Below are 21,739 nucleotides of genomic sequence, written 5' to 3'. Positions count from 1 at the left end.
CCTGCTCGGCCACCTGGCCAACCCCGAGAACTCTACCCTGAGTCTGTTCGGCCTCCCGGCCGTCCCCCTGAACTCTCTCCCGTTCCTGCTCGGCCTCCGGGCTGGCCACCTGAGCTCTCTCCCGTTCCTGCTCGGCCTCCGGGCTACCCACCTGAACTCTCTCCCGTTCCTGCTCGGCCTCCTGGCCGTCCCCCAGAGCTTTCCCCCGTGTTTGTTCGGCCTCCGGGCCGTCCACCTGAACGGACTATGGCTTGTATGCCTGAAGGTCCGGAGTCCCTCCTCCGGACCCCCTCCACCCACCCTGGGGTGGTTTTTTGAGTTTTGGGACATCTGGGAGCTGTCCCTTAAGAGGGGGGTACTGTCACGGTTTGGTTTTGTTCAGTATTTAATCCTGTTTTAGTTTTCATTATTTCCCTCGTGTTCTGTGTATGTATGTTCCTAGTGTGTTTTACTTTAGTCCTTAGTGTGTTTTCCTGTATCCCTGCGTCCTCCTATGTTGCCTGTTAGTTTATTTCCTGTCTTGTGTTTTAAGTCTAGTCTTTAGTGTTTCCTGTTTTATTTTGTAGATCTGGTTTTGGTGGTATCAGTGTTAGGTTTTACTTTGTACTTGTCTTCAGTGTTCTGGTCTTGTGTTCTTTGTTCCTTGTGTTTCCTGCCTTCCTGATTACCCTGATGTTCCTCACCTGTCTCGTTAGTCTCACCTGTGTCTGATTACCCCTTGTCTATTTAGTCTCTGTGTTTGCCTGAGTTTCTTGTCGCGTCATTGTCTTGTTGGTTGTCTTTTGCTGTCGGTTGTATCCTGTGCTAGTGCCCTGAACTTTGGATTTAGATGTTCTTCGTTTTGGATTTAGTTTTTTCTCAGTAAGTTTTTGTTGTTACCTTTTTGTTAAAATAACTTATAATTTTCTGCTATTGGGTCCTCCTCCCTGTTTCCTACCCCGGATCGTGACACCCACTACTCTACTGAGCTACACACACCTGGGACTGTCTGTGTGTGTGAGTGTGTGTATGTGTATGTGAGTTATTGAGTGTGTGTGTGTACTTCATAATCAAATATATGTCAGTTCAGATAATCTTGTGTCTTCAGTTTTGAACATTTAATAAAAATCACAAACTTTCACTTTAAAAACTTAAAGAACTCCATTTAAAGTATTTTGGTAAAAATCTGATTTGTTGATGATGCAGATTCAAACAAGAAAATCAACATGAACAGCATTCAATCTAAAACTTCATGGAGGTCAGAAACATGTGAAGATGAAAATGTTTCAGCTGATAATCAAACACATGAGATATAAAACACAAACAGAGAAGAAGTGAACTGACCTCAGAGACTCCAGTCTACAGTTTGGACTCTGCAGAAAATCACTCAGCAGCTTCACTCCTGAATCCAGCAGCTTGTTCCAGCTCAGGTTCAGATGTCTCAGATGGGAGGGGTTGGACTTCAGAGCTGAGGCCAGAGAAGAACAGCTGATCTCTGACAAACTGCAGCTCTCCAATCTGAATAAAGAATAAAAGAAGAGAATAAAAAGAATGATGAATGAGATGATAAGAACATAACTAGGTCCAATCAGTGAGTGTGTCCCTAAAATAAGTAGAGAGACTTTGTCATTGTGTTATTGTGGATCATTCAAATGTCAGCTTTCTACAGACATCATCCAAACATTCATCCAGCTGTTGTTGCTCTTGTTGAGGGTCAGACTCTTCATTTCTTGTTTTCTACTTGAATTGTTTTACCATCAACATGTGAAGTCTTCACAGCGATTTAGGAAGAAATGGGAAAACAGGGGGTGCAAACAAAAATACAGGGGGTGCAATTTTTTCAGTGTCACTTACGGCGGCACAGCGGAGCGGAGGTTATGTGCTACCTAGCACATAGGTGGTTTTGGAGAAAACTGAATAAGTCTCTAAATGGTGCATTCGGTTCAATAAGATGCATTGTTAGACATTTTAGTTTTCCAAAGCTTGATAATGTTGATTTACTGTACAGCCCCTGCCCTGACACACCCCTTAATCATCTGACTGATAGATAGATAGATAGATAGATAGATAGATAGATAGATAGATAGATACTTTATTGATCCCGAGGGAAATTCAAGGCATCCAGTAGCAGTATACAGACAGGCAGGACACAAGACATTAGTTACAATACACACCCGCTGTCCCCCCTCCCCTCTGAATACAAATCCCCCAAACAGATTTAGCAGCCCCTATGTGACTAAGAATAATCATAATTATATGTTAAACCTGTGCAGTTAGCATTAGCAGTTAGACTTAAAACTAATATAGCATAATGTGCATAACCTGTGAGGAGAGAAAAACATGTGTTGGTTAAAAGAGACCTGTAAACAGTTAAAGAGCCTTAGAAACAAAGTGCTGACCTTTAGAAACTAGTTCCATGTGCATGTACAGAGGTGTTGGAGGTATTGCCAGAGGTGTGAGTACAGTCGTTAAACAGTCAATGCAGGAATGTAAATTGGCTCACCAACTTAAAGGAGCAGTGATTTGCATTAAGTGTCCTAGACAATATGGTGAAACCAGGAGTGGTTAGGGTAATTATCGTTAAGTACCCAACTATTGAGGGGCAGATTAGCATTAAGTGTTGGAGACAATAGAGTGAAACTTGACCTAATTAGGGTGATCATGTCAACCCTTACAGATGTAGCATAACACAACAGTAGGATGAAACCAGACATGACTAGGGTGATTATCTTTAAAGTGACCAGTGCTCAGTAAAGTGACTATCAATATGCATTACAGTGTCTAACTGGGGGCTGATTCTGAGGTCAGCAGTGCAGGTGAGGAGTGAGAAAAAAGTGAAAAAAGATTCCAGGGATCACCGTGCGCTTCTTCCCTGCCGTGACAGTGAAGTGTTATACAGTCTTATGGCCAGGGGGACAAAAGAGTTCTTGAGTCTGTCCGTGGAGCACGACTGTGACAGCAGTCTTTCGCTGAACATGCTCCTCTGCCCGGTGAAGGTGCTGTGCAGAGGGTGGTGTGTGTTGTCCATGATGGAGAGCATTTTGTCCAGAGACCTCCTCTCTACTACTGTCACCAGTGAGTCCAGCTCTGTACCCACCACAGAGCCGGCCCTCCTCACCAGTCTGTCCAGGCGTGCTGCGTCCCTCTTCTTGCAGCTTCCTCCCCAGCACACCACGGCGTAGAAGAGGACGCTGGACACCACAGACTGGTAGAACATCTGCAGCAGCTTTTTGCAGATGTTGAAGGACCCCAGCCTTCTCAGGAAGTACAGACGGCTCTGTCCCTTCCTGCAGGTAGTGTCCATGTTAGGCGACCAGTCCAGCTTGTCATCCAGCTGCAGCCCCAGGTACCCGTAGGTCCTGACCACCTCCACGTCGACCCCGCCGATGGAAACAGGTTCAAGATGTGGTTTCTTCCTTCGGAAGTCCACCACCATCTCCTTGGTCTTGGAGGTGTTTAGCTGCAGATGGTTGGCACTGCACCACGTCACAAAGTCCTCGATCAGGCTCCTGTACTTCTCCTCCTGTCCATCCATGACACAACCAACTATCGCAGTGTCGTCCAAGTATTTCTGCATGTGGTAGAGCTCAGAGTTATACTGGAAGTCCGAGGTGTACAGGGTGAACAGGACGGGGGAGAGCACGGTCCCCTGTGGTGCTCCGGTGCTGCTGACCACAGTGTCAGATGTGCAGTCCTTCAGTCTGACGTACTGTGGTCTCTCTGTGAGGTAGTCCGTGATCCACCTCACCAGGTGCGAGTCCACCCTCATCTCGGTCAGCTTGTCTCTCAGTAGGAGGGGATGGATGGTGTCGAAAGCGCTTGAGAAATCAAAGAACATGATTCTCATCACGCTGCTCCCTTTGTCCAGATGAGAGTAAGCCCTGTGTAGAAGATAGAGGATGGCATCGTCCACGCCCACCTTTGCCTGGTATGCAAACTGCAGGGGATCCTGTGCGTGTTGTACCTGGGGTCTGAGGTGTTGGAGCAGCAGCCGTTCGAAGGTCTTCATAACGTGGGATGTCAGAGCGATTGGTCTGAAGTCGCCTGGTTCACTGGGGTTCTTCTTCTTGGGGACAGGGGTGAGGCACGAGGTCTTCCAGAGCACAGGAACCTTCCCGAGCCGCAGGCTCATGTTGAAGATATGCTGAAGTGGCTCCCCCAGCTCAGCAGAGCAGGCCTTTAGCATCCTGGGACACACCTTGTCTGGGCCTGCTGCCTTCCTGGGGCGGAGTCTCTTCAGCTCCATGCTCACCTGGTCTCTGGTGATGGTGGGGGGGAGGGGGGATGGATTGTCACTGGAGGTTGTATCTGTTCTGGTGGAGGTGTTGGGGGGAGTGAGAGGGGGGGAGGGGGTGTGTAGAGGGGTGATGGGGGGACAGGCACTGGCTGCAGCGACGGGGCTGTCGAACCTGTTAAAAAACAAGTTGAGCTGGTTTGCTCTCTCAGGGTCCCCGTCTTCTGCGTTGTTGTTTTTCTTCCTGCAGCCTGTGATGGTCTTCATGCCCTCCCAGACCTCCCTCATGTTATTCTGCTGAAGCTTCTGTTCTACCTTCCTTCTGTACTCCTCCTTTGCCTCTCGGAGTCTGACCTTGAGTTCCCCCTGCACCCGCTTCAGCTCTGCCTGGTCTCCCTCCTTGAATGCCCTTTTCTTCCTGTTAAGGATCTCCTTGACATCGCTGGTGATCCAGGGCTTGTTATTCGGGAAGCAGCGCACAGTTTTAGTGGGAACCACAACGTCCATGCAGAAGTTCATGTAGTCAGTTGTGCAGTGTGTGACCCCCTCAATGTCATCACCATGGGTCTCTTGTAGGGCACTCCAGTCAGTGGTCTCAAAACAGTCTCTGAGGGCCTCCTCTGCCTCGGGAGACCACTTTCTGAAGGTGCGTGTAGTTATCGGTTGTCTCTGTATCATAGTTTTGTACTGTGGCTTTAGTAGGACCAGGTTGTGGTCGGACTTACCCAGAGGTGGTAACGGGGTGGCAGTGTAGGCGTCCTTCACGTTTGCATACAGGAGGTCTATTGTCCTGTTCTTCCTGGTGGGACAGCTTACAAACTGGTGAAAGTCCGGTAGTGTGGAGTTCAAAGTAACATGGTTAAAGTCCCCTGAGATGGCGATGAAAGCATCCGGGTGCAGCGTTTGTAATCTTGAGGTGGTCGCGTGGATGACGTCACACGCAGTTTCGGCGTGTGCCCGGGGAGGAACGTAGACGCAGAGCACGATCGCGTGAGAGAATTCCCTCGGCATGTAGTAAGGACGGAGACTTACCACCAGCAGCTCGATGTCTCTGCTGCACGTTGCCTCCTTCACAGTAACATGTCCATGGTGGCACCATCTGTTGTTAATAAACAGCGCGAGTCCTCCTCCTTTCCGTTTGCCGCTGCGTTTCGTGTCTCTGTCCGCTCTCACTGTAGTAAAGCCCGGTAGATCCACGTTAGCGTCTCGGGTGTTTTGAGTCAGCCAGGTTTCTGTGAGGCACATTAAACTGCACTCTCTAAATGTCCGATTGTTCCTCACAAGCGCAGCCAGCTCGTCTGTCTTGTTGGTTAGACAGTTTACGTTCCCCATAACTATCACCGGAACCGAGGGCTTGTACCTCCATCGCTTAGCCGCGAGCTTCGCCCTTACCAGGGCCCCCGCTCTACAGCCTCTATACCGCCGCCTCAGCTCCTCTGGTATCGGGTGAACGATGCCGGCTTGTCCCGCTGACCGGAGCGAGAGCAGCGTCTCCCTTGAATAAGAAAGTTTTCCGCTGCTCTTTCCACGTAAACACGAAAAAGTATCCATAGGATACATAAAGTTATACACTGAAAGTGTACTATAAAAACTATATAGTATAGTACTATAAAAACTATATAAACTATAGACGTAGAAGTTGGCACAGAGCCACAACAAACGAATAACATATCAGACAAGTACGACAGGGACGGAGCTACTGAATGTGCGGCCACTCACGTCGGCGCACAGGTGAGAAGTGAGGCCACTGTAACTCACTTGGTTCATGTTGTCTAACTCCTTTGTAGTTGGCCCACTGCTTCTATCTGCACTTTAAAAAAATAAATAAACGTATAATATTCCATGTATCATCCAGTAATAATAGATCCCTAGACCTTGATAAGTCAATCAGCTGTCAGCATATTCGAATGTGGAGCTGACCCGAAAAGGTGGAGCTAAACACTGCAGTCCTCTGATTGGTTGAAAGAATGGTCACTTCCTGTGTTACGTGGTGGGCGTGTTTAAAGCATTGAGTGTAACACAGCTGATTGTTTCCGTGTGTATTTGTCTTCGCCGCACACAGCCTTCTCTGAAACAAAGCTGGATTGAGTTCTTGTAATAAAGAGTCACATGACAGTGACAGAGGAGATGACCTGCTGGATGTCTCCAGCGTTGGTTTTGTTTGTGGAGCGTTTTTCTCCTTTGTTGAATTTATTAGTTGGCGGTTAGCTGTTAGCGGTTAGATGCTATCATATGACGCTATTTACATAGCAGCTATCGTCATCCGGGTTACACGCCGCCTACCAAATAGGGTACGGGTGGTTGTGGAAACACTAAAGGGATCGGACTTAAGCTCGTCGCCACTGGTATTCTGGCAAACATATTATTTGCCAGAATTAGAATGTAGCCTAATCAGATATGTAGTCCTCCGTATAGAAACTCGTGTAGTAAGCACGTCTATTAAATGTAGATATTTGCACAGCCTAGGTCAAGCCGTGCAATCATTCCAAGGACGTGTTTTTTTAAAATAGGCCATGCAAAAAGCTGTTTCGCGGCAGGCTACCTAATACTATAAGTCTACGTCTATATGGATGAAGGAAAATCTCCTTTATGAACAGAGCAAGTCTGTCTCTTTATCAGCTTCATGGTTCCACCCTTAAACTCTTTGAAAAGAGACAATTCTTTCATTCAGCTGTGATGTTGTTCAATCCTTACAGAATCCTTTAATGGGTGGTCTTAACCATCACGCCCTGTATGGAATAAGCCCTTATTAACAGCTGCTGCTAGAACACTGACAAACTGAACATGGAAACTTCCAGGGTAGGCTTAGACTAGCCTTTAAACCACCTGGGACACATCATAAAGGATGAGGCCTTTCACTGACTTCAGACTGAGGGAGAGAACTTCAGGGAGGAGATTGGTCCACTGCCTCCTCTGACAGCTTATCCTGCATCAAACACCAATGAGAGAGGGACTTGGGCTTATCCCTGACCACTGTGGGAGGCTGCTTTTAACTCTTAGAAATCGACGACCATGCCGGCGTGATCAAATCACGTGACCACCTCATTATGCACAGCGTAGAGCAATGCAGGCACAATCACTCGAAAGTGTAGGCTTCAAAGTTTTTCCTAGTTTTCGTTTGATGTCGATAGACCAAGTAAAACAGGAGATCCATCCATCCATTTTCTTATGTGGGGCCGGGTCACAGGGGCAGCAGTCTAAGCAGAGACGCCCAGACTTCCCTCACCCCAGACACCTCCTCCAGAGGCGTTCCCAAGCCAGCCGAGAGACAAAGTCTCTCCAGCGTGTCCTGGGTCGACCCCGAGGCCTCATCCCGGAGGGACATGCCTCTGGTCCAGGGGGCATCCGGACCCGATGCCTGAACCACCTCAACTGACTCCTCTCGATGTGAAGGAGTAACGGCTCTACTCCGAGCTCCTCACCCTATCTTTAAGGGTGCGCCCAGCCACCCTACAGAGGAAGCCCACAGTGGCACACGTAAATTCAGTACCAGCCCCTCTGTCTGAATGTGCTGATTTATTTAGATTCAACTCTTTGTACAGACAATGGCAGCTGATAGAAAAGACTCTGAAGATATCCTGACATTTGTAACGTAGCTGATCTCCCTGAGAATATTCTCTCTCCTCCTTTATTTTGCTGGGCACTTTAATGACTGAACCTGCACTTTAATCTGCATCCCTAACTGTCTGCATTGACTGTTTAATGTCTGTTCTCACACCTCTGGCACTAGCTAGTTAGTTTATTGTCCCCGTAGGGAAATTCATTTTCACAGCTGTACAAGCAGGGAAACACCATACTCACACATATAACACACATTTCTGGCAAAGTACAGATCTATTTCCGCTGATGATTACATTAGAGTGTTGATGGCTGTGGGGATTAGACTGCTTTTAAATTGTACTCTGTTGTATCTGAGGGACCTGTATCGACGGCCAGAGGGTAACAGGGAGAAGCAATGGTGCAGTGGGTGGGTGTGGTCCTGTGTTATTGCATGTGCGATGCGTGTAATGGCCTTAGTGTTTAGCTGTGTGAGGTTGGGAGTGGGGAAACCAATGATTTTAGCTGCTATGGAGGTTATCTTAATGAACATGTTCCGGTTTTTGACTGTGAGCATTGTCATTAAACAGGGAGAACAGTATAGGAGAATTGGCTGGATGATACTTTTATACAACATTAACAGAAGGTGTGGGGAAACCTGAAGTCCTTTCAGTTTACGGATAACTGGGAGTCTTTGGTTGCATCTTTTGTGAATGTCCATTGTGAGTGGGTCGAAGCTAAGTTTATTGTCCAGTGTGATTCCCAGGTATTTGAAATGCTCAACTATGTCAATTGTGGTATTGTCAATGATGGTGGGATGATGAGTTGCGGTACCGAAAGTCATTTCTTGGGTTTTCTTGAGGTTGAGTTGAAGGTGGTTATGTTGACACCACTTGGTGAATTGTTCTATTGAGTTCTGATCATGTGCGAGGGAGGTGCTGTCTTTGAGAAGTCCCAGTATGGCGGTGTCGTCTGCATATTTGATGTACACTGTAGTGGATGATGGGCTGGTGCAGTCATTTGTATAAAGTGTGTACAGAAAAGGGCTTAACACACATCCCTGGGGGGCTCCAGTGTTGGAGATAAGCGGAGTTGTTGTGGTACTGCCGGTCCGAACTGTCTGCTGTCTGTTGAATAAGAAGTTATGGATTAAACGAATTAGCCGGGGTGGAACGTGGAGTCGGTGTAGTTTTGGTATCAGAATGTGCCGTTGTATGGTGTTGAAAGCCGAGCTGAAATCTGCAGAGTATCCTAGCTGTGCTAGGAGAGTCCAGATGTTCTAAGAGGAGATGCAGTAGGCAGGCCACAGCGTCCTCTGTCCCCCTCCTGGCTTTGTAGGCAAACTGAAAAGGATCCAGTTGCTCTCGGACGGTTAGAAGAATAGTTCTGAGCAGCAGATGCTCAAGGCATTTCATGATTAAAGATGTTAGTGCAATTGGTCTGAAGTCATTGAGTTCTTTTGGTCGGGATCTCTTGGGTATTGGGATGATAGTAGCTTTTTTCCAGAGAGCAGGAATCGTACAGGTCCGATACGTCTCACAGAAGAGGGGATGAATTACAGGAGCCAGTTCAGATGCACAGGTGTTCAGTACCCTGGCAGGGATACCATCTGGGCCCGGGGCTTTTCCAGGCTTGCACCGTTTCAGCTGGGACCACACTTCCTCCATTATGAAGGGAGTTGTGATACAGGACTCTACTGAAGGTAGATCATTCAGTTCTTTGAGACACGCTTCAGTGAAATCTTGATCGTCAAATATGTTGAAAAAGGTATTTACCTCCACCTCAAACACCACTGTACATGTACAAACAAACAGTCAGCACTTTGTTTCTAAGGCTCTTTAACTGTTTACAGGTCTCTTTTAATCAGCACATGTTTTTCTCTCCTTCACAGGTTATGTACATTATGCTATATAAGTTTAAGTCTAATGCTAATGCTAACTGCACAGGTTTAACCTGTAATTATATTCACTCTTAGTCACATAAGGGCTGCTAAATCTTGTTTGGGGGATTATTGTATAGAGAGGGGAGGGGGGGCAGCAGGTGTGTATTGTAACTAATGTCTTGTGTCCTGCCTGTCTGTATACTGCTACTGGATGCCTTGAATTTCCCTCGGGATCAATAAAGTATCTATCTATCTATCTATCTATCTATCTATCTATCTATCTATCTATCACATTACATGTGTCTCGTCTTTTTACAAATACACCACATGATGAAGGTGTACAGGCACGGAGCTTTTACAAAGAGAGACCAGATCCTGCAGAAATCCTGCTCATTCATCCATCCCACACTTACATACATGTGGTAAGAACACGGCTCGAGAAGGTCGTCCCGTCGATAAAAATAAAAATTGTTTGGGACAAACCGAAATTTCCCCCGGGACCCCTCCGGGAGGAAAGGCATTTGTCGTTCCTTAACTACTAACTAAGTAAATGAGATAACACACCACCAGCTGACTACAACTCAGCGCATCTCCGCGCGCTATATAGTATCTATTTCAGTTACTGTGTGCGAGACCTCATAAATATGAAAAGTCTAAAATATTCCCTCCACAGTACCGGCCCATCTATCACTTCATTCACTAACAGTGTCAGCGTGACGTCACTTCTAAACAAAACAGCCTGCCGGGCTGTTGCGCTCTATCTCCATCTTTCATCAGACTGTAGCCGAATATGTCATAACTGAACATGTCCGTCTTAGATGTGTTAGCGTCAGCACACAGCACAGTTTACACTCGTTAAGGTTAATCACAGATTTAACCTGCTCACATGTGAGTGTCTCTGATCACCGTCACATATTTTAGTGCCAGCCATGAAAACATGATCAAATGTTTAAAGACGAACAGACGTGCGCTTCTCCCTCAGCGTTGATCACTGCAGTCTTCTCCGTGTGGAACGTTCACTCAGTTTAACGACTCTCAGTATGAGCGCGTCTGTTCTTCTACATGTCCTAATTATTAGGACCTAACTCAGTCACTGACTTTTATATGCGCCATGATTCTGTGCTTTCTCTGGGACATTGTTTTCAGAAAAGACGGACATGTTCAGTAATAATGACATATTTTGCTACAGTCTGATGAAAGATGGAGATAGAGCGCAACAGCACGGCAGGCTGTTGTGTTTAGAAGTGACATCGCGCTGACACTGTTAGTGAATGAAGTGATAGATGGGCCGGTACTGTGGAGGGAATATATTAGAATGTACATATTTATTAGGTCTCGCACACAATAACTAAAATAGATACTGAGCTGAGCTGCAGTCAGCTGGTGGTTTGGTATCTCATTTACTTAGTAACAGTAGTTAAGGAACGACAAATGCCTTTCCTCCCGGAGGGGTCCTGGGGTAAATTTTGGTTTGTCCCAAACAATTTTTTTAGACTTAGACTTAGACTGAACTTTATTGATCCTTTTGGGATGACTCCCTCAAGGAAATTTAGGTTCCAGCAGCATATACAATAAAAATAAAAATGTAGCAGGTAACAAAAAGTTACAATGTAAAGAATAATATAGCATAAATAATAGAACACCCTTCCGCTGGAAAAAATATACAAAAAATATGCATGGAAGAAGCAAAATATACAAAAAAAGGCAGTGATTATTATTATTGCGATTATTGCACTTGGTGGTTGGTGTGTGTTGTCCAGTCCAGTTTATTGTCTAGACACAGCCTGAGGTATTTGTAGGAGTCCACAGCCTCCACTTCAGCTCCCTCTAACAGAAGAGGTTGCATCCTCTGTCTGGACCTCCCAAAGTCAATGACCAGCTCCTTGGTCTTAGAGGTGTTGAGCTGTAGCTGGTTCGTGTGGCACCATGCAGCAAAGTCCCCCACCAGTGTCCGGTACTCCTCCTCCCTGCCATCCCTGATACACCCGACAATGGCTGTGTCGTCAGCGTACTTCTGTATGTGACACAGCTCAGAGTTGTAGCAGAAGTCTGAGGTGTACAGGGTGAAGAGAACAGGGGCCAGCACTGTGCCCTGGGGGGCTCCCGTACTGCTGACCACAGTGTCAGACATGATGTCCATCAGCCTGACGTACTGAGGCCTGCACATGAGGTAGTCAGAGATCCAGTTCACTAGGTGGGGGTCCACTCCCATCCCACTCAGTTTGTCCCGGAGCAGGGGGGGCTGGATAGTGTTGAAAGCACTGGAGAAGTCCAAGAAGAGGATCCTCACTGTGCCGCTTCCCTTATCCAGATGGGAGTGGGCTCGATGTAGCAGGTACAGGATGGCATCCTCCACACCAACACCTGGCTGGTACACGAACTGCAGGCAGTCCTGGGCGTGTTGTACCTGGGGTCTGAGTAGGCTGAGGAAGAGTCGCTCCAGCGTCTTCATTAGGTGTGAAGTGAGTGCCACCGGTCGGAAGTCATTCAGCTCGCTGGGCCGGTTCTTCTTTGGAACCGGAACGATGCATGATGTCATCCATAGGGTGGGCACTCTCCCTAGCTGCAGGCTAAGGTTGAAGAGCCGTTGTAGTGGTTCCCCCAGTTCAGCAGCGCAGGTCTTCAATAGCCTTGGACACACTTTGTCCGGGCCTGCCACTTTCCTGGGTTGGAGCTTCCTCAGCTGTCCTTTGACCTGGTCTGTGGTGAGATGAGGCGGAGATTGTTTTGAGGAGGGGGGTGTTGTGGTTTCCGGGGGGAGGTGTGCAGAGGGAAGGAGGAGAGATGGCTGCGGTGAGGGTGGGAGAGGGGGGGGCAGGGGCTGGTCGAACCGGTTGAAGAAGTCATTCAGTTTGTTTACCCTCTCCATTGTTCCCCCTGCGGCCCTGGTCTTTGTGTTGTGACCTGTGATGGTCCTCACACCTTCCCAGACCTCCCTCATGTTGTTTTCCCTCAGCTTTTGTTCCACCTTTCTCCTGTAGGTGTCCTTTGCTTCCCTCACACAGCGCTTGACCTCCTGCTGTGCTGCCTTCATGGCCTCCCTGTCTCTGCTCCTGAACGCAGCCTTCTTCTTGTTAAGGACAGCCTTAACTTCCTGCGTTACCCATGGCTTGTTATTAGGGAAACAGCGGCAGTCTTAACAGGGGCGACCACGTCGACGCAGAAGTTCAAGTAGTCCGTCACACAGTGTGTCATCCCTTCTATATACTCACCATGCGGATCCATCAGCACCTCCCAGGCTGTGGTGTTATAACAGTCTCTGATGGCACTTTCCATCTCTGGGGACCACCTCCTGATGGATCGAGTTTTAACCGGCAGCTTTTGGACCAGGGGGGTGTAAGATGGCTGTAGGTGAACCAGGTTGTGATCAGACTTCCCTAATGGGGGGGAGGGGAGTCGCTCTGTATGTATCCTTTATATTAACATACAGGAGATCTATTGTCCTGTTGTTTCGTGTAGGACAGTCCACAACTTGATTAAAAACAGCCAAACTTGAGTCCAGAGTTGCATGATTAAAATCCCCAGGAATGATCATAAGTGCCTCAGGGTGCCGTGTCTGCAGCCTAGCAGTGACAGAATGGATTTTCTCACATGCAGTGGCTGCGTCCGCACTCGGAGGAATGTAAACACAGATGGCGATCACGTGACTGAACTCCCTCGGTAGATAGTGAGGCCACAGGCTAACAGCTAGCAGCTCGAGGTCCCGGCAACATGAGACTGTCTTCACGGAGATATGTCCTGGGTTACACCAGCGGTTGTTAACATACATGATGAGTCCCCCACCTTTACTTTTCCTGCTCGCTTTCGCGTCTCTGTCGGCTCTCACGGCAGTGAATCCCAACATGTTTACGTTAGCATCCGGTACTAGGTTGGTTAGCCATGTCTCCGTAAATATAAACATACTGCTCTCACGGTAGATCCGCTGGTTGTTCAGTGCGGACAGCTCGTCGATCTTGTTCGGCAGTGAGTTCACATTCCCCATGATGACGGAGGGAATAGATGGCTTGTATCGCCTCCTTTTCTCCGCTTTCTCGGCATTTATCTTAGCTCCGGCCTTGCAGCCCCTCTGTCTCCTATTCAACTCCTCCGGGATGGGGTGTCGTATCCCCGCGTGTCCCATTGTTCTTAGAGCCAGCAGTTTCTCCCGAGAAAATGTAAGAAAACTGGCTCCTGGTTGAGTATTAAACTTAAGTGTATCCATAGGATATATAAAGCACACAATCTCGTCGCAGGGAAGAGTAAACAAAAAGAGCTAAAAAGTAAAAAAAAAAAGAAAGAAAGAAGAAAAGGCTAAAGAGAGAGAGCTGCTGGAGAGGCAGCCGTCACTCACAGCGCCAGGACTATCCAACGTCCCGTTTATCTTCCCAGGGACGACGGGACGCCGTTAGTCTCGAGCCCTGGTGGTACATTTCATTTTTTCCACGTGCCAACATGCAGTTCGTACTGACAGATTTTGTATTTTCAATCTGTAACCTGTTTTATCATTTTCTCTTTAGTGAATGCTAAAACTTCCCAACTGTCTATAAGCCACAGAACAAAATTCCAAAATATATTTGATTTAAATAACCAATACACCCAACATGTATGTCAATAATCAATTTACCTGATGTAAATGGATTTTTCATATACTATTTTATAAAATGCAAGGGTTTATAACATAATTAAAGTTATACTAACAATTACAGACGATGAGAAGCATTTTGATTTTGGGACAGTTCAAATTTACTGCAGGATGGTTGAAATAGTTTTTCGGGACGGTTCTGGGACGGTGTCGAGAAAAGTTAGTCTGGAGCCCTGGGTAAGAAGTACAATTACTCCAGTTTGGATGTTTATCAACAGATTCCGGGAACAGGTACGAGCCCAATCTGTGCCTCTAACTATGACATGTGTTTCTGTTATCATGAATGATAGAGCATTATGAACAACAAAGAACAGTAACTTTACTGTTGGTCAAAAGTGCACATCCCTGTACATAAAAAGAGAGTGTGCCATAAAGCCAGCTGTTGAGAGTGAGGAGACGACGGCAGACTACAAAAGTTCTGTTCTGTTCAGGTGGTAAAGAGTGAAATATACAAGTTATTTTGAACATATTTAGATTTAAAATGTGAAGCTTGATATTGTTGGATGGATAAAACCATAGAAGAAGAAAAAGGACTTAAGATCCTCAGTGTGGATCATTAGATTATCAGCCAGAAGTCTTCAGTTTAGCTTCTCATCATATGAATGTGAAGAGAACAATGAAACCTGTAGTCTTACCTCAGAGTCTCAAGTCTACAGTTTGGACTCTTCAGTCCAGCAGACAGCAGTTTCACTCCTGAATCCTGCAGCATGTTGAAGTCCAGGTCCAGCTCTCTGAGATGGGAGGGGTTGGACTTCAAAGCCGAGGCCACGACTTCACAGTGAGTCTCTGATAGTCCACAGTTAATAAACCTGTTGTTACATAAATGGTAGATAATGTTATTGAAAGGAACGTCTTCATATTTTGATGAATTGTATTTTTCACATCAGAGGTTCAGCTGATCTGATTTCACTTTTGTTAACAAACATTTCCATCAGTTGTAAACGTGTCTCTGACTGCTCCTGGTCCGTGTGATGGAAATGAAAAGTGGAGCGTGCATTTAGCATGAACTATATCATCAGTGTTTATAACACAGCACAGTTTAGTCTGTGTGGAGATGTTCAGACTACAGCAGGCTGTGAGATGACGTCACCATTGTTAAGTCAGCTGCAGACAAAATGAGAGAAAACAGAAAAAGTGACGAGATCACGTTTGTTCCCAACACACAGCCGCATGGATCAAGGATCAACTGTGTTCTGTTCCACTAAAAGTAGAAATGTGAACCCTGTGTGTGTGTGTGTGTGTGTGTGTGTGTGTGAATGATGGGTTAAACATTTTCCCGTCCTGTGGCGGATAGCTCTCTGAAAGTTACTCTCCAAACTGAAAATCGAGGCGCTTGGCGGTTAATTTCCGAGCCTGTGTTCACGCCATTACATCAAACATAATATCAAAGTTTATAGTATTCAAGTGTTCGGCTCTTTAATGACAGGAAATGTTTCCAGGTTTAAAGACAGTACTGACATGCTCTTTGTCTCTCCAGCATAAAGTCAGGACAGACAAACTCATCAAACGTCCCTTTTCACGCACGCTAACACAACTCAGACTTTACTCTCGAGTCCATGTAGGAGGAAAACACAAATGTCTGAGCGCTTTGAATCAAGACAGAGACAAATATTCTTCATTTACTGAATATAGATGAACTCTGTTTTCACAAACAGAGAGATTATATATTATATATATATGAAGAACTAAACAGCTTATTGTTACTTTATTTATACTCATATTTAATCACATCTGGACTTACTCTGCCTTCCTGCAGTTCCTCACAGCTGGAATCAGTCTCTGTCGTCCCTGCTCTGATGTCTTGTAGTTCTGCAGGTCCAGCTCATCCAGAACCTCCTCAGACATCTGCAGCATGTAGGCCAGAGCAGAGCAGTGGATCTCAGAGAGTTTCTTCCCTGACCTGTTCTCTGACTTCAGGAACTGTTGGATCTCCTGATGGACTGAGAGGTCCTTCATCTCCATCAGACAGTGGAAGATGTTGATACTTCTGTCAGGAGAGATATCTTTACTGTTCATCTCCTTCAGGTTGTTGATGACTCTCTGGATCATTTCTGGACTGTTGTCTGTCTGACCCAGCAGGTCTCCAAAGAGTCTCTGGTTTGACTCCAGAGATAGACCATGAAGGAAGCGAACAAACAGGTCCAGGTGACCGTTCTTACTTTTCAGGGATTTCTCCATGGCACCTCTCAGGAAGACTTCCAGAGATAAGTCATAGCTTTCAGGAGTTTTGAAAAGGTTCAAAATCTTCTTTAAAAAAGTATCCAGTAGTCCAGATGATTCCTTAAGGAACGCCTCCACTACACCTCTCTTCCTGTCGGTGAAACAGTGGAACATGTAGACTGCAGCCAGAAACTCCTGAACGCTCAGATGAACAAAGCAGTAGACTGATTTCTGGAACATCACACACTCTGTTTTGAAGATCTCAGTACAAACTCCTGAGTACACCGAGGCCTCTGTGACATCCAGACCACACCGCTCCAGGTCTTCTTGGTAGAACATGATGTTTCCGTCCTTCAGATGTTCAAACGCCAGCCTCCCCAGCTTCAGAAGAACTTCTCTGTCAGAGTCAGTGAGTTTCTGAGGACTCGCCTGACGTCCCTCACCATACTTGTTCTTCTTCTTCTGTGTCTGAACCAGCAGGAAGTGTGAGTACATGTCAGTCAGGGTCTTGGGCAGCTCTCCTCTCTGCTCTGTGCTCATCATGTGTTCCAGAACTGTGGCAGTGATCCAGCAGAAGACCGGGATCAGACACATGATGTGGAGGCTCCTGGATGTCTGGATGTGTGAGATGATTCTGCTGGACAGATCTTCATCACTGAACCTCCTCCTGAAGTACTCCTCCTTCTGGGCGTCAGTGAAGCCTCGTACCTCTGTTACCCTGTCAACACATGAAGGAGGGATCTGATTGGCTGCTGCAGGTCGAGAAGTGATCCAGATGAGAGCTGAGGGGAGCAGATTCCCCTTGATGAGGTTTGTGAACAGTGTGTTTAACGATGACTTCTGTGTGACATCAGACACAACCTCCCTGTTTGTGAAGTCCAATGACAGTCTGCTTTCATCCAGGCCATCAAAGATGAACAACAGTTTACAGACAGAGAGCGTCTCTGCTGCCAGCTTCTGTAATGTTGGATGGAAAACACGGAGCAGCTCAAGAAGACTGAAGCGCTTATCTCTGATCAAGTTCAGCTCCCTGAATGAAAGCAGGATCAGCAGACTGATGTCTTGGTTCTCTGAGCCCTCAGCCCAGTCCAGAGTGAACTTCTGCACTGAGTAGGTTTTTCCAACACCAGCCACGCCGTTTGTCAGAACCACTCTGATGGGTTTCTGTTGGTCGGGTTGAGCTCCTGTCTTTGGTTCCTGTTGGTCGGGTTGAGCTCCTGTCTTTGGTTCCTGTTGGTCGGGTTGAGCTCCTGTCTTTGGTTTCTGTTGGTCGGGTTGAGCTCCAGTCTTTGGTTCCTGTTGGTCGGGTTGAGCTCCAGTCTTTGGTTCCTGTTGGTCGGGTTGAGCTCCTGTCTTTGGTTCCTGTTGGTCGGGTTGAGCTCCTGTCTTTGGTTTCTGTTGGTCAGGTTGAGCTCCTGTCTTTGGTTCCTGTTGGTCGGGTTGAGTTCCTGTCTTTGGTTCCTGTTGGTCGGGTTGAGCTTCTGTCTTTGGTTCCTGTTGGTCGGGTTGAGCTCCTGTCTTTGGTTCCTGGTGGTCGGGTTGAGCTCCTGTCTTTGGTTCCTGTTGGTCGGGTTGAGCTCTTGTCTTTGGTTCCTGTTGGTCGGGTTGAGCTCCTGTCTTTGGTTCCTGTTGGTCGGGTTGAGTTTCTGTCTTTGGTTCCTGTTGGTCGGGTAAGGCTTTAAAGATGTCCTGGCACCTGATTGGAGTCTCATGGAGGGTCTTCTTTTTAGAGTCTGTCTCCATCTGTCTCACCTCATGTTGGGTGTTCACCTCTTCACTCTGCCCCTCTGTGATGTAGAGCTTAGTGTAGATCCTGTTGAGGAGGATTCTCCTTCCTGTTTCATCACTTCCTTCAGTCACATGTTCATATCTCCTCCTCAGACTGATCTTATATTCATCTAAAACCTCCTGCAGACCTCTATCTGCTGAAAGAGAAGAAACATATCCTGAGACTGGATTTATTAAATCAGGAGTGCCCAACCAGTCAATCGCGGTCGACCAAGTTGACCATGAGTCAATGTAAATATTGCGCAATCACAACCGGCGCGACATCGCAAGGATGGTCCGCAGAGGGTCTGAGCGCTCAGCCGTGCATCTCCAAGATTTTGTAATGAGGCGGACGTCTTTGCACCGACCGCGTTGCTATGATTGGCGACAGAGCGAGATATGTATTGTAAGATATGTATGACAGGAAGTTGACAGCTGTCAACAGTAGCTAGCAGCTAGCGCTCAGAGCGTTTACACACTCCCAAACTTAATGTGTCCTTAAGTTAAGGAGGGAGGGGATGTGATGTAAAGGAGGGAGGAAAGGGATGTGATGTAATGCATTAATTTTAATTTTCAGCACTTTGTATATAACGTGCTATATAAATAAAGATGATTGACTGATGCCTCGTGGTTGTGTGACAACGAGAAAGAGCGTTGTGAAGTTAGTTACTGCAGACTGGATGTGTGTGGGTTTGCGATATTGACATTGGACTGGTAGATCACAGGAAGTTGGCTACTTGAAAAGTAGGTCTTGGGTCAAAAAAGGTTGGGCACCCCTGTATTAAATCATCAATTTTCATTATTACACTAAAAACAAACTGCATGACACAAAAATCTCCCTATAATGCATGTGTGCTGCTACAAGAGAAGAATAAAAAATAATATAAATATAAATCGGGTTAAATTAAAATGATACATTAAACTACAGTATATTCATGTAAATTTAAATACCTGCATTAACAACAAATGTAATAAATGATAAGGTCTTGTTTTCAGACTCAGTGACTTCAGTCTTACTGATTTCAGTGCTGGACTGACTGGATATCTGCAGTCCTCGTCTTATTACAGGTCTTTGTCCACACTGGGGACAGGAGGACTCTCCTGATGAAGTAGACTGGTCCCAGTATGAGGTGAGACACTGTCTGCAGAACCAGTGTCCACAGCTGGTAGAAACTGGATCTCTCAGGACGTCCTGACACAAAGCACATCTGGACAGCTGCTCCTCCACAGAAACAGACCTCTTTGTTTTTCTGTAGAGATAAAAGATAAGATGAGATTAAAACCATTGATGGGGATTCAAACCTGGTTCTGCACAAAACCTAAAAATTAACATCTTTGAGTTTATTGATAATGCTGTTGAGTCTCTTGGGAAGTGTTACAATATTTTTCTTGACTCAAGACAGTGGTGTAAATAAAATCACTGTTTCACAAACATGAATCAAATGTCTATTAAATTATTCTATTGTTTCAACTCTTGTTCTTAATAACAAGCACATTTCTGTAGTTTGACATTTTGGGGATTTAAAGAAGTTTTCTTACTTCTGATCTGAGGGTCCTGGTTCATTACTGAAGTTTGGAGGATCACCTTTAGACCAGTCACTCTTCATAGAGAGACAGCTGGACAGAGGAGACTCTGCTCTGTCCTCCTCTTTGTCTCCTCGATCGTTCATCTTCTCATTTCAAATTTTCTCAAGGATAATATGCGACATTCATAGAGGTAAACGAACCTGAGGACAAAGAAGACATACATTAAAAAAAATTGAATTTCCCTCGGGATCAATAAAGCATCTATCTATCTATCTATCTATCTATCGGTAAGATACAAACAGGAAGAATATCATAAGTGGAGATGGTCATGTGGTCAATATATGAATGCTGTAATTGTACAGACAGAACAGTAGATCGATCCAGAAATCAGGTGGAGAGAGAGAGAGACTGGGGAATGAGATGTGGGAAAGAAGCCAGAGGTTGGATTTAAACAAGGACCACACTTTCCATTATTTCATCCTCTGTACTTAGCTACCAGCGCTCTCTAATGTGACTCAGCCTCTCTTCCTGTCTGCCTTGGTACCTGATCAAACACATCACTGCACTTTGTTTTGATCTTAACCTGATTTGTCCTTCTGAACAATTGAGGCTCAATTTGAGGCTCAGTACTTGCCCGGGTTCACGTCCGGCCTGTGGCGATCTTTCTCGTATGTCTCTCCCCACCTTTCTACCCTATCCACTGTCCTCCACTATAATAAAGGCCATAAAATGCCCAAAAAATAAGTCTTTATAAAAAAAAATATTACTAAGCATGAACCTGAGGTTAGAACAGTAACGTCAGAATAATGTTAAATTACACTCACCCTGTGTCAGACGTGTTTGTCCTCCTGTTGATTTAAAATGGAGCCTGTGCTCTGACTGACTGAACACTTTCACTTTAATTTTGACTGCGTGTTTTCTTGGCTAACTGAATCAGCTCAGAGTTTCTCCTCCCCCTCTGTTTATTTCCTGGAACTGAAACACTGATGACTTTAGTTTGTTCAGGTTTCTTGATGAATGTCTCCCTCTGCTGGAATCAAAGTAAAAAACATGAATCCAAGCTGACTGTATTTAGACAGTCAGTCAGTAAACTAAAACAAAGTGAGCTGGGATCATCTTCAACAATAGTTATTGTTTTCAGACCAGTAAAGACTAAAGTTGGCCACACTCTAGATGATATTATAATCTTACACGATGTAGAAATGTAGGAGAGCACAGACATAAAACACATTTTCCCCCCTTTTCTAATCTTAGAAACCTCTGAACGCACACACTAGACGACTCGGCAAGACTCGGGAGACCACACACTCAAAGTTTGTTGTCACGATTTCACAGCACTGATTCCTGATGTCACAGAAACTCGCTCTATTCACTGTGAGTTCAGAACAGCTGTCCTGGCGTGCGCTCTGTTTTGCCCTGAAAAACAAAAAATGGAAAAAAAGAGTGTGGATGAAATCCTGGCTCAGGGTTCAACTGTGTTTATATTTGCTGCTGTGTTTGTGAGCTGTAAAAGTACGCTACATCTGGTGGCTTAGCGGTCCGCTCGCTTGCTCTCATTGGCTGCTGCGGGTTTCCCGTTGGATGCAGCTCGATATTTTACATCTCGATCAGTACACTAAAATAATCGTAGTGAGAGCACACAGTTGAGAATTATTCTGACAAAAAAATCACATCTGACAAACCTGAAATCATGGCTGATAACTTCTCCCCTCAGCTGCTTTACTGTTGGGTTTGATAACTTGTTTCTATGGCAACAATAAGGCTCATTAAACCCCAGTGACAGTTTGGTGTGTAGGGACCTTACAGTCTATGGTGAGGACAAACAGCTGCACAGTAAGAGAACCTTTCTTTATCATCAAACTGTCAAGGGTCACATATTATTTGGATGGCAGTATTCAAAGTTTACTCCTGTTTACAGGAGATTTAAATTTAACATTATACATAGCTCACCTTCAGTTTGAAAATAAGACCAAATGATGACGTGGCATCACACTTGTAATGTTTATTTCTATCTTTATTACCTCTGTTTGGA

The 21,739-nt window shown here is 45.8% G+C and overlaps 1 protein-coding gene across 1 annotated transcript in view; it reads right to left on the bottom strand.

Annotated features, from left to right (window-relative positions):
- The window catches only part of LOC306825397 (uncharacterized protein), a 141,368-nt gene extending 119,629 nt beyond the window's left edge, over positions 1–21,739 (bottom strand). The window contains exons 1-6 of the mRNA XM_079346115.1: positions 20,532–21,739; positions 19,720–19,907; positions 19,198–19,430; positions 15,995–18,338; positions 14,889–15,062; positions 1,324–1,497 (exon numbers count right to left, since the gene is read on the bottom strand). Coding sequence (XP_079202241.1) covers positions 1,324–1,497; positions 14,889–15,062; positions 15,995–18,338; positions 19,198–19,430; positions 19,720–19,850 — 3,056 coding nt within the window. The 5' untranslated portion in view covers positions 19,851–19,907; positions 20,532–21,739. The remainder of the gene's footprint in view (positions 1–1,323; positions 1,498–14,888; positions 15,063–15,994; positions 18,339–19,197; positions 19,431–19,719; positions 19,908–20,531) is intronic.

This window comes from Symphodus melops (assembly GCF_947650265.1).
Source record: "Symphodus melops genome assembly, chromosome: 6".
Lineage (NCBI taxonomy): Eukaryota > Metazoa > Chordata > Actinopteri > Labriformes > Labridae > Symphodus > Symphodus melops.
This window is presented reverse-complemented; position numbering and strand designations above follow the sequence as displayed.